The following is a 12,264-nucleotide window of genomic DNA, read 5'->3' on the forward strand; positions in this document are numbered from 1 at the left end:
GGGGGAGGGAGCGGGGGAGGGAGCGGCAGCCTCACGCACAGGTGTGTGTGAGGGGTCTGCTGGGGCACCGCACCCTGGTCATTCTGCTCCTGCTGCCCTTGGTGACTGCACAACGTCTCCCCCGCAGCTGGGGATGTTTGCTCTGCAGCTTGGTGTCCTGTCCACCTTTTTGTCCGAGCCCGTGGTCAAGGCGCTGACCAGCGGGGCTGCGCTGCACGTGCTGGTGTCCCAGCTACCAAGCCTTTTGGGGTTATCTCTCCCGCGCCAGATGGGCTGCTTCTCCCTTTTCAAGGTGGGGGTGGGAAGACAGCGGAGCTGAAACTTCCAGAGATCGCGGGAAGAGAGGGCACCTGAAAAGCGAGGAAGGATGGAGGGTGGAGGGTGGATGTGTGAGGGGCCGAAGAAGAGGTCATGGCACCTTGAGGCGGCGGGAGGGTGCTGCAGGAGTGGAAGCCCCGAAGACACAGCCAGGAGAGTGACCTTTGCCTCCGCCTGGTGGGTCGGTGCTGGGGCGGGGCAGCCAGCCCGGGCACCCGCCCTCTGCTCACCGCCCCTGCCCACAGACGCTGGCCGCCGTGGTCACGGCGCTGCCCCGGGGCAGTCTGGCCGAACTGACCATCTCCGCACTCAGTCTGGCGCTGCTCGTGCCGGTCAAGGAACTGAACGTGAGATTCCGAGACAGACTACCCACCCCGATCCCGGGGGAAGTCGTCGTGGTGAGGATGGCTTGGGCTCCCAGTTCCCTGTCCCGCTGGGACCCTGCCCAGCCTGTAGGAACTGGTCGCTGCTGCCCTCTTGTGGAACGCAGAGGTCATAAACAGAGTTCCTGTACTTTGGGCTCCCTCCGGAGCGCTCTGACCCTCCGGAATGCCCCACCCACACACACTGTCACACTTTTGATAGTGAGCCCTCTCCAGACCTCTTACAATGCTTTCTTTCTCCATACAGCGCCCCCTTGCAATGTCGCTCCTTGAAATAACTCCTCATCTCACAGGAATCTTTACTGTTAGTTTTATCTCCCTTTCCATTCTCCACTTAGATTGCTCTTTCCACTAAAAAATATTCCATGCCTTTACAGATGCCCCCTGTAGGCCTATATATAGTCTACCCTCCCTACTTGGAATGGCTGAATTGCACCTCTTGATATCGACTACCCACATAGATGTCCTCTCTTTACTTGCATCTTTCCAAAACCCAAGGAATGCTTCAATTCCTCTTTCCTATCCTCACACTCCTTGACTTTAAATGAACTTTCAGGCACCCGTTCCAAACATACCACAGCCCCACAAGTTATTAGAGTCCTGTGACCACCTTGTCTTGCATCGTAACCCTCCATCATTTGAACCTCTTTTAGACTTCTCTTCCTAGTGAGACCTGACATGCTCTCCTCTCCAGGTGCTTCTGGCTTCTCTGCTCTGCTTCACCTCTTCCCTGGACACAAGATATAATGTCCAAATAGTGGGGCTGCTGCCTGCAGGGTAAGAGAGAATGAAAAGATACCAGCTTTTTCTTCCCCTACTCTTCCACCAGCACCTCCTCTGGTCCTGCCCAACCCTATTTGCTCTGCCTTCCCCCTCTCCCTGCAGCACCCAGCCCATCCTTACCATGGATCCCTCTTTCTCCAGATTTCCCCAACCCCTCCTCCCCAACCTGGATGAGCTGCCCAGGATTCTGGCAGACTCACTGCCCATTGCACTGGTTACTTTTGCCGTGTCTGCCTCGCTGGCCTCCATCTATGCAGACAAGTATAGCTACAGCATTGACCCCAACCAGGTATGACTTTAACTGTGGCCCTCAGCCTCATTCAGAAGACAAACCCCCAACCCCGTGCCTTTGTATCTCTCCTCTTCATCTCACTGCGTCTCTCCAGGAGCTCTTGGCCCACGGTGTCTCCAACCTCATTTCCTCCCTCTTCTCTTGCTTCCCTAACTCCGCCACGCTGGCCACAACCAGCCTACTAGTGGATGCCGGTGGGAATACTCAGGTAAGAGGGTGTTTGTGCGTGAGGAGAAAGGATAAGACATTCAGGCTGTGTGGCAGTGGTGGGAGACTGGTAGTTCCTTGGGGGCATCTAAACAGAGGAGAATGGGAATCAAGGGCCAGGGAATAAAGGGTGGGATTTATAGACAGGAGTGATAGAAGATAGCAAGGCTTCAGTTTCACGGTGACCTTTGTAAGCTTTAATTACTGAAAAAGTTTATGTGTCCCAGATATAAGTAAAACAATACTAAACTATAAAATAAAGTTAAAAGGTGAAATTTTGATTTTTTTTTGTGTTTGGTACTGGGGATCAAAAGCCTCATGCATGCTAGGCAAATTGCCCACTGATCTACATCCCTAGCCCAAAATTTGTTTCTTTTCAATGAGGATAGCTCCCGTCCCACCCTCCATACTGGGGATTGAACCCAGGGATTTCACGCTGAGGTACATCCCAGCCCTTTTTGTTATTTATGAGACAGGGTCTCACTAAGTAACTAAATTGCCCAGCCTGGGCTGGAATTTGTAGTCCTCCTGCTTCAGCCTCTTAAATACTGGGATTACAGGCATGCATCATGACACCTGGTGAGAACATTGTCTTTTCTGTCTTTTTGGGTTTTTGTTGTTGTTGTTGTTGTTTGTTTTGTTTTTTTAGACAAGCTCTTGCTATGTAGTTCAGATTGACCTTGAACTCACTATGAAGCCCAGACTGGCAATCCTCTTACCTCACCCTTTCAAGTTCTAAGATTACAGATGTGTACCACCGTCCCTGGTGGAACAAACTTTTTTTTCTAAAAGAAACATGACAATCTGGGTATGGTGGTGCATGCCTGAAATCACAGCACTTGGGAGGCTGAGGCAGGAGGATTGCATCAAGTTTGAGGCCAGTGTGGGGCTACATTGTGAGTTCAAGGCCAGCTTGAAACTCAGAGTGAGATCCTGTCTAAAAAAAAAAAAAAATCAGCTATCAGTGTCTATAGCTTTGGCTTTTCTTACTTTACTGGTGTTGTAAGCAAGCAGTTAGCCTGCTTATGGATGATCCAACAGTGGCTTTGAAGATGGAAATGACTACAAAAATAGCCCACTATAGTATGTGAACTCTATCCATCTGGGAGAGAGGGGTGAATGAGAGGCATTTAATTGGGGCAAGGGGGAGGGGTATGTGTGAATGGCAGAATATCAAGAAGAGGGTTGAGGAGTGAGAAGTATCTGTGTCGAAGGAGATTTCTGAGGAAGATGAGGCAGTGTGTGTGGGGAGATCAGGTCTCATCTGAGAGGGAGAGAGCTTCCCTCCCTTCCATTCTTCCTTCCCTCATCCTCTGTAGTTGGCAGGTGTCTTCTCCTGCACAGTGGTTCTGTTGGTGCTGCTGTGGCTGGGACCCTTCTTCTACTATCTGCCCAAGGTAGGGAGCAGAGGAGGCTTGGATGTACCTGAAGGGGGGTGGCTGTATTCCAGGACACTGGGGAAGTCAGCCCACCTTCTCTGCCCCAAGGCTGTCCTGGCTTGCATCAACATCTCCAGCATGCGCCAGATGTTCTTCCAGATGCAGGAACTTCCACAACTGTGGCACATCAGCCGAGTGGACTTTGTGAGAAATGGCGATCTTGTCCCCATCTTCCCAACATTGCTAGCCTTTGCCCTGGGCCAGCTATGATTATCCTGGTCCTAAGTCTGCAACCACTCACCCCAACACACATGCCTTCTAAAACCCTTTACTGAGAGACAAGAGAAAGGGTGGCCTTTGACCCCGTCAGGCCTGAATCTTTATAACTCCCCAAATGAAGTGTGGTCTGAGGTCCTCATGTGTCATGGGTATCCCTCTGGGTCAATCCTGTCCCTTTCGCTGTCATTTCTTACTTTCTCCTGGGCTCTTCCTCTCTGTCATCTGCCAATGGCAGTCACTGCCCTTGGACCCCAGTCTTCTGGTCATCCACCCCGATCTACGTCCTGCAGGCTGTGTGGATGGTCACATGGGTGGCTGTTGTGACCCTAAATGTGGACCTGGGCCTGGCTGTGGGTGTGGTCTTCTCCATGATGATGGTGGTCTGTCGCACCCAGAGGTGGGTACAGAGATGAGCCAAGATGAGGGAGAACAGGATGTGGAGGATGAAGATAGGCCAGACTGGGCTGGGAATCTGACCCCAGCTTCTTCCTTAGGGTGAAGTGCCTGGCACTTGGATTGGCTGAGGGGACGGAGCTGTACAGGCCACTCAGAGAGAGTCACAAGGTGGGTGGGCTATGACCAAAGAAGGAAGGGAAAATTAGACCTGAATGTTCTTCTTACCCTCTCACCCTTAGCTCCTCCAGGTCCCAGGTCTCTGCATCCTGAGCTACCCAACACCACTCTACTTTGGGACCCGTGGTCAGTTTCGCCGCATTGTGGAATGGCACCTGGGGCTTGGAAGAGGCAAGGTGAGGAACTTAGCCAGGGAGGAGAGTGGATCCTCTGGGACTGGGAGGCAGGTGTGTCCTGAGGAGGACTCTGTGCTCAAGAGGTCCGTGTTCCTGCTTATGTCTTGGGGACGATGACTGCCCTTGTCTACTTATAGGAATCTCCAAAGCCAGATGGCCTACCTGACACAGGTGAGACGGGATGCCAAGGAGGAAGACTTGGGCACAATCTACAGAGCTATATGAATATTCCTGCTTTCTCCCATCTTAGTTAGTGAGCCTGTCAGAGTGATGATCCTAGACTTCGGTGGTGTTACCTTTGCAGATGCTGCTGCAGCCAGGGAAGTGGCACAGGTGAGGAAGTGGGTAGTTTTAGAAGAAACCCTTATCATTCCACTCATATCCTCTCATTTGGGGTTCAACTTCTCTGCCTCATCCCTGCAGCTAGCCAGCCAATGCCAAGATGCTGGGATCTACCTTCTCCTAGCTCACTGTAATGGTCAGTAGTGTGGAGGATGGAGGAATGCATGACCAGGGAATGACTGGACGTGTGGAGTGGTGAGGGGAGGACACAGTGGAGAGTTAGGGCCCCGAGCCTGACACTCTATCCACACAGCCTCAGTACTGGAAACACTGACCCGGGCAGGACTCCTGGACAGAGTGACTCCAGACCAGCTATTTGTGAGTGTCCAGGATGCAGCTGCGCATGCCCTGGAAAGACTGGTAAGGGGCAGGAGCATCAGGAGTGGGATCAGGAAGTGCTGGGCAAGGGCAAGGAAAGTGGTGGGTGAGTGGCTGAAGACTGAGGAACAGGAACTGGGGAAAGGAGCTGGAGAGGAAAGAGTGGGGAGGTCAAAACCGAGTCTGGGAGACTGGACCAGACTGGAAGAACTTAAGAATTTAGATTCCAAAAGTGTGGCACAATAGTGCTAAATCTCAGCAAGGGAGCAGGTACCTAATCTACTCCAACCTGTTCCCTCTCTTCTCCAGGAACATACTGGCCCAAAGATCTGCACAGTATGGATCTGACCAGATCACTTGGGATGTGGAAGGCTCTGACAATTTGTGTATGAAAAGGGCCATGGTCCCTAAGCCTGCTTAATGTGACTAATAAAATGAAGCCGAGAGCCTCTGGGGTCCATGAAGTGAGCCTGGGTGTCTGCATGTGGATGCCTGGTTCCCCTCCCTCTGTGCCCACAGCACGACAGAGACACGAATAAAAATGGCTTTCACCATGTGTTCACCAGCCCCACCCACTCCAGAGCCACACATTCTCTCTGGGGGTGGGCTGGAGCCGGTGCACAGAGTCCTGGATCCAGAGCTCAGGGTGGGGTGGCATAGCCCTGGGATTGCACAATGGGGAGCTTCCTGACCCCTCAGTCCCAAGGGGATGAGATGAGAGTGTTTCCTCTTCAGGGTCTTGGAGTCCTCCTGGGCTCTTTGGCACTTGGAAAGTGACCCCCCCTCATTTTGTGCCCCATAAGCATGGGGTAGGGGAGGACTTGGCACTGGCTGTAGGAGAAGTTATGGCTCCATCGGGCCCCTGGGCACTCGGAAGAGAGAGGTGTCACCAGGACAAACCCCTGTTTGAGACCAGGTTCTCAGGGGAGGTGTAAGGGACACACGGAGGTCAGGAACAGTCAGTGGAGTGCTCAGTGGGGTTGCTGGAAAATCCTGGCAGGGACAAAGAGGCAGGCCCAGCCTGACAAGGGGAAAGCTCTGTGGCCATCATTCCGCAGTCATGCACTGCAGCCGGTGTTTGAAGAAGAGCAGGCGGTGTTTGGCCACCTGACTTTCATCCAGTGATCCTGGGTAACGGTACCGGGCATAAGTCTCTGCCCCTGCATCTCTTGATCCCCACGGCAGCTTCAACTTGGATGCATGATCCACAATGACATCTGAACAGGAGCCAACCTGAAGGGAACCAAGTCCGTCCAGGAAGAACTCTGGGGATAGAGGTGAAGGGAGCACACAGTGAAGGTTTCCTGAGAGTGCAGAAGGCCCACACCTAACCTAAACTGAAATTTAGGGCATAGGAGGTACCTATGGAAAGACTCCTTCCTAAAGACCTCGGCATGTAAATGTTTTATGTAAAATGGAGACCACGCGTGCTTTGAAAGTGAGAAAACCTACTTTCCCTTCCCAGAGTCAACGGATGCCAGATGAACTACTTGGAGTGTGGTCTGAGCTAGGGGAGGCAGATGCAAATGGAGTGGGGGTGACCTGGGCAGTGGCGGGGAAAGGGGAAGTTAAAGGCGGCCACAGCAGCTGTGGGGGCAAGGGGATTTGCTATTTGCATGGTTTGGGAGAGGGAGAGGGTAGGATTCCACCCCACCCCAGCCCCATAGATCTTTGCCAAACTGTTCTGCCCCCCCCACCCCGTTCTCCGGGTGGCAGCAACAGGCATGGCCAGGGAGGGGGCTGGTGCACAGTGCCTGGTTGCTGGTTGCATCCACTCACCCAGATGTGCCACACGGCTGAGGCGAGGGTCGAAGCCGACCTCTCGCACCTTGTCGGTGCGCGCCAGGAAGAAGTTAACCACGCCGTCTGTGACCACGCAGCCTGGGAAGCCAAGGAGCTCGTGGTGAAAGCCGCGCCTTTGCCGGAAGCAGTTCCCACGGCCTGGGGCACCAGGATCCACTCTCAGCAGCTGCCGGTACGTGGTGGCAAAGCCTGTGATCTCGCGCACCGCACCTCCCACCTGCGGGGAGTGGGAGGATGGCTCTGGGTGGGGCGAGGACCCCAAGAGTGTAGGTTTGTGTTTCTTCCCCAGGACTTGGTCCCTCACCCTATCCCCTGCCGCTTGGCCTCTTCAGGATGGGGAGAGCTTCCGTCCGCACCCCCCTCCACTTCCTCGGCCTCTCTCCTGCAGCTCTCTCGCCTTTGTTTCACTCCTCGTCCCACACGACAGCCTTGCCCTCCCCTACCAGGTCCAGCGGCGTCCGCTCCAGCACGTCCACAAGCCTCTCCAGCCGCGTGCGCGCGGTGAAGATAAAGTCATCGTCCACCCACAGCACATACTTGGTGGTTACTTGGGACACAGCCAGATTCCGTCCTGCGAACCAGCCCTGGGGGTGCGCGGTGGGGGGTTGTATGGTTTTAAAGTCTAGAAATGACACACCTCTCTACTGCTTTTTTTCCTCTCAAGACTCTTTGAAACAGTCTACACCTTTCTCTAAACTTCTGGGTGCTTTCCAATTACAGGAAGTGAGGTCCAAAAAGTGCAGATTCCTACCCTCTCTCCTAGGGGCAGTGAGTGTTCCGGTGGGAGAGGGTCTCAAATGCTTTAAATCCAGCCTGTATTACTCACTAATTCTTCGATTACAGAGCGCCCAGCAGGTACTAAGCACCATTCTAAGAATTCAGAGTGAACAGACAGGCAGGATTCCTGCCTCTTTGAAGTTCTTACATTCCAGGAACCCTCGAGTGAGGAAATCTTCCAATTACTACCCTGGAGGGACTTAGACTAAGGACACACCCCATCCCAAAGTCCACAGGTGCCAAGCTCGCCTGGCAGGCTGCGCACCTTGCCAAAGGGCATGAGATAGTGTTCCACGTGAGGGCCGCTGATGCTCTCTGGCTTGTCGCTGTCGTCCGCGACGATCACGGTGATGGTGGGGTAGAAGCGTCGGATGCTGGCGATGAGGGCCCGTAGCCGATCGTATCGAAGGAACGTTTTGGTGGCAATGGTGACGAGAGCGCTGATGTTGTACTGGGCTGGGAGAGAAGTCTCGGGTTGGGTGCAGAGAAGGCAAGTGGGGGAAGAAACAGGAAAGACCCACTCCCAGGGCTCTCCACCAAGGTTGGGTCTGCCACCTCCCTGCCCCCACCGGCCTCACCTCCCTGGGGTTGAGACCCAGGCGGGTACAGCCTGGGGTTGGGAGGATGTCTTATTCGGATGGTGAAGGCAGCCTGGTGTCCCTCTGTGGAGAACCGGACTGGGAAGAAAGGACATGAGATTGCAACCTTAAGGTTAGGACAACATTCTCCTTTCTTTTTCTTTTTCTTTTTTTTTTTCTTTTTTTTGGTACCGGGGATTGAACTCAGGTCCTTGTGCTTGCGAGGCAGGCCACCGAACTGCTGAGCTAAATCCACAGCCCAGCATTCTCTTTTCAGTGGATATAAGTGAAGGGATCTGACCACCACCATCCTGGTCTAAGCAGAGACCACTTTAAATCCCCTCCCCCTGTGTGCTTTACACCTGCTGCAGAGGTGACATGTGTTGATAAGGTCCAGCACAGTCATACCCTATAATTCCCAATCAATGTTTAACCGCGCTCTTGACAAACAATACCCAACTCCTTGTAAGTCTTCAAGCCCTGTCCTGGGCAGATAGCAACAATGCCTTTGTTCTGAACTCTATCCTTTGACAGTCCCATTGAGACTTTTTCCTTCCACAGACCTCCTTTGTTATGCTCATGATCCTATAAAGACCTTATAGCCTGTAAGACCCCAGCAGGTCTGGTCTCTAGTGCCAGTAGTCCCTCTCAGGCTTGTTCTGAAATAAACCTGTCCTGTTGAGCTGTACTCCTGCTTCTTTTCCTTTTTGTCCCAACAGTAAGGAACATAGTGTCAGTCATGTCAAGTATGTGATGACATCACAGTGTACTGCTGGCTGAGGTGGAGAGTTTTTAAAAACTCTAGGAGAGCAGCACCCCAAAAGATGATTGGGTATACCCTCAAAGAGATGCTCAACTACTATAGCTGGAGGAGCAACAAATAAGACGGCTAAAAATTTATCACAAAAACCTTTCTAGATCTCAGTGGACAAGAACATAAAGTCTTCAGCTGGGTGTGGGGGTGCACAGCTGTGATCTCACTACTCAGGAAGCTGAGGCAGAAAGATTCCAAGTCCAAAGCCAGCCTGGGCTATACAGAGAATTCAAGACCACATACATAGATACACTATACACACTATACTACATAGTGAGATATCAACACAAACAAACAAAAACCCCGAACAAAAAACTAACAGAAAAAGTAGTGGAGGCACAGAAAAGTATGCCCCACATTTATACAACAAAGCTACTAAGAGCCTACTCAGTCTGCTCCCAGGGTAAATAAGAAAATTCAGATACTGGTGGGCATTGAATAGAAGACGAGTAATGCACAGCAATGATGAAGAGAAGACATCTGAGCAGAGATCTAAATGCAAGCCAGCCATGCAAAAATCTTGGGGAAGAACATTCCTGCAGAGGGAACAGTAAATGCAAAGAGCCTAAGGTTGAAGCAAACAGTGTAACAAACAAGCTTTGGAGAAAGGCAAGAGGGTTGTTTGCCCCTTTCGCTAGAGGAAAAATGGATGTTCTGCAAGATAAAGGCTTTGTCCTCTAGTAAGTGATGGACTGGGAACAGAGCCTGAGTCTTCTTGCCACAGGAGCCAGTCACTTCCTGGGGCCCCATGGTTGGCCAGAAGTGGGGACACACCCAAGACTCGGGTTTCCCTCTGGCCTGCTCTGGCCCCAGAGGAACAAAGGCCCCCTTTCTCCAGCCCAGTCCTGCTGGCCCGGCTGAAATGCCCATTGTGCGGCTGGGCAACTCCGGCCACTGCCCAAGTGTCTCCCACAACCCTCTGGCATTGTCCCACTGAAGCCTTTCTGTTCATCCAGCCTCCCCCTAAATGCACCCAGGCCTCACACCTGTGTCTGCTGTGTTGGCCTGGTAGCTTCGGCTGCTGTAAGTGACCAGCTGCAGCTGCCGGTTGAGTTGATCCAGCTCTGGGCTGGCAAGGGTGAGATCTGCCTGACCCTCTCCAGTGAGAGTCACTCCAATTACTTCTCCTGCCACATCCCAGGTGCCCAGGGAGGCAGTCAGGTTCACCTGGCAGAGGGGATTGGAAAGTGCAATCAGGTCTACCTCTTGTTTCCCTGATTACTCCACACCCCCTTGGAGGCCCTGTCTCTCTGCCAGAATTCTTGATGCCCACCTGGCCTCCTTGCTCTCCTGTTTTCTCTCACCTGATAGACCTCCTGACCAGAAGCTGCCTGCAGGCTCAGTCCTGGGAGGAAGGGTGAATGATCAAAATCACAGACAGCTCTGAACTCTTCCTTAATTTCCCCCTTTCATTACACACAATACTCAGACTTTCACCCATCTCTTTTGAGGCCTCAGTGGCAGGCATTGCATAGGATATCCTGGGTCACTGGTTTTTGACTCCTTCCCATCAAAGCAGGAGCTCTTCTGTGGTCTGTTCTACCTATCCACCTAACCTTTGACCAGTTAGCAAAGAATAGAGGATCCCCAACCCATTACAGGTTTTGCAATTCCTGCCTATGGACAGAAGTCCTCACCTTTCACTCCAAACTTCCTTCACCCCTGCTCTGACTCCCTGTCTCAGGCAATGCCACCCCCATGGTTAGGTACCTAGGCCATCCTCTAGGACCCTTATACCCACCTGGCACCAAGATGCTCCTCAGAGGCTGAACCTCCACACCCTGCATGGGGTACTGTAGGGGAGAGTTGGCAGGGGCTATGAGCAGCTGGTCAGCAGGGGACTGGCTCCTGGTGGCAGAGGAGGGGAAGACAAAGGAAAAGTCCGGAGGAGAGGGGCTCTCCCTCCTGGCACAGCCACTGCAGGCCTCCACTGCCCTCTCCCCAGGGTCATGCCTGCCCTTCTGGCTGATACCTTGAAAGGAAGGCCTGGAACTCCTGCTCCCGGGCAGCAGAGGCAGCCTTCAGCTCTTCAGGATCAAAGGCCTTGGTGAGATCAATGGCTCGAACCTGTCTCTGGAAGGGAAGAGGGAGGCTCCCCCCACTGGACTCACAACTGCAGTTGTCCTGAGCCAACAGCCTGAAGGCAAGAGAGGGATCTTTAGAGCCCAGCTACATTCATCCCACAGTGTACACAGCACCGCATGCCTCGGCTCCTCAACGCTGTCCGGCCATTATGTGTTCCCTATCCAAATAGTCCCCAGGAGAAAGGACCACAGATGAGATAACCCATCCCCGATTTTACACAAGTGTAGAATAGGTCCAATTACTAGGGTTTTGGGAACTAACTACCCACCATTCAGGAACCCCTCTGAAGGGCCCTTCCTGGCCTGCACATTTTCTCATCCTCATCGCCATAAGGCTGGGGGAGCTGCTTTTTTCCCCAGCCAAGCCTCGGCAGCCGGCAGCCGGCTCTACCCCACTTCACGCAACCAGTCAGGAGAAAGGAGGCGTTGAGCGAAGCAGCGCTGGAAACAAAAGCTCCCCAGGGACGCCCCCCCCCCAGCATTCGCCGCCGCTGCGGTGGGCACTCACCCCACCACCTGCTCCTTGATCCTGACCGGGATGTGCGAGTAACGGGGATCAGGGGCAAGGTCTGGCAGTTCGGGCTTGGGGGCGCCCTGCTGGGATGTCCACAGCGCAGAAGGGGTCCGGAGGCCCGGTGCTTCTCGGGTGCTCGCGTACAGGAGCCCCAACGAAGCGCAGGCGAGCAGCAGGACCAGCGCGCAGAGGGCCCGGCGGCCAAGCCACATCCTGGTTGGGGGTAGGAGGTGGAGTGGAAGAGGGTGGGAAGGAAGGTGAGGGCTGGAGCTCTTGACCCCAGCGACCTCGGAGCCTTTGGCCTCCCGAAGGCCCGTTCCACTCTACTAGGACGTGCCCCAAGAGTGGTTTCCGCTGTATCCCTCCCCTTATTGCCCGGGCTCAGGGTCTCCCGGCCTTCTTTCTTCTCGCCCTCTCCCGCATCTCGGCTTCCTCTCCCACCCAAGGCCTGGCATCTCGATATGAGACATTTGGATGCGGCGGCTTGCTGCTGTGCCGAAAGAGATAAGTGCCGCAGTAGCGCAGCCCACATCCCCGAGCCTGCCGCCCTCCGAGGCCCACAGCCCCCCGGCCCCCTCCCGCTCTGGCGAGCATCACCTGGGCGGAGGTGGGCTGCAGAGGGGCGGCTCCACACCCTGCCTGTC

At 53.8% G+C, this 12,264-nt stretch overlaps 2 protein-coding genes across 5 annotated transcripts in view; one reads left to right on the top strand and one right to left on the bottom strand.

Annotated features, from left to right (window-relative positions):
• The window catches only part of Slc26a10 (solute carrier family 26 member 10), a 9,058-nt gene extending 3,609 nt beyond the window's left edge, over positions 1–5,449 (top strand). For 2 of the 4 annotated variants that reach the window (XM_033763741.1, XM_033763744.1), the window contains exons 4-18: positions 128–292; positions 564–716; positions 1,396–1,478; positions 1,626–1,773; positions 1,871–1,984; positions 3,303–3,380; positions 3,471–3,566; positions 3,932–4,038; positions 4,136–4,205; positions 4,277–4,390; positions 4,528–4,561; positions 4,641–4,723; positions 4,814–4,868; positions 4,986–5,092; positions 5,360–5,449. In XM_033763741.1, the coding sequence (XP_033619632.1) occupies positions 128–292; positions 564–716; positions 1,396–1,478; positions 1,626–1,773; positions 1,871–1,984; positions 3,303–3,380; positions 3,471–3,566; positions 3,932–4,038; positions 4,136–4,205; positions 4,277–4,390; positions 4,528–4,561; positions 4,641–4,723; positions 4,814–4,868; positions 4,986–5,092; positions 5,360–5,398 (1,446 nt within the window). In that variant the 3' untranslated portion in view covers positions 5,399–5,449. The remainder of the gene's footprint in view (positions 1–127; positions 293–563; positions 717–1,395; positions 1,479–1,625; positions 1,774–1,870; positions 1,985–3,302; positions 3,381–3,470; positions 3,567–3,931; positions 4,039–4,135; positions 4,206–4,276; positions 4,391–4,527; positions 4,562–4,640; positions 4,724–4,813; positions 4,869–4,985; positions 5,093–5,359) is intronic. The other 2 variants (XM_033763742.1, XM_033763743.1) reach the window with 2 other exon arrangements.
• Positions 5,450–6,086: 637 nt separating this feature from the next.
• On the bottom strand, positions 6,087–12,258 carry B4galnt1 (beta-1,4-N-acetyl-galactosaminyltransferase 1). Its single transcript, XM_010644585.2, has 11 exons — positions 12,218–12,258; positions 11,615–11,833; positions 10,995–11,159; positions 10,764–10,870; positions 10,327–10,367; positions 10,009–10,189; positions 8,209–8,307; positions 7,896–8,086; positions 7,297–7,437; positions 6,830–7,070; positions 6,087–6,315 (listed from the first exon to the last, which is right to left on the bottom strand). The coding sequence occupies exons 2-11, from the start codon at positions 11,830–11,832 to the stop codon at positions 6,098–6,100; spliced, it is 1,602 nt and encodes a 533-aa protein (XP_010642887.1). The 5' UTR covers position 11,833; positions 12,218–12,258; the 3' UTR covers positions 6,087–6,097.
• Positions 12,259–12,264: the final 6 nt, after the last annotated feature.

This window comes from Fukomys damarensis, unplaced genomic scaffold, assembly GCF_012274545.1.
Source record: "Fukomys damarensis isolate Sample0158 unplaced genomic scaffold, DMR_v1.0_HiC HiC_scaffold_15, whole genome shotgun sequence".
Classification (NCBI taxonomy): Eukaryota; Metazoa; Chordata; class Mammalia; order Rodentia; family Bathyergidae; genus Fukomys; species Fukomys damarensis.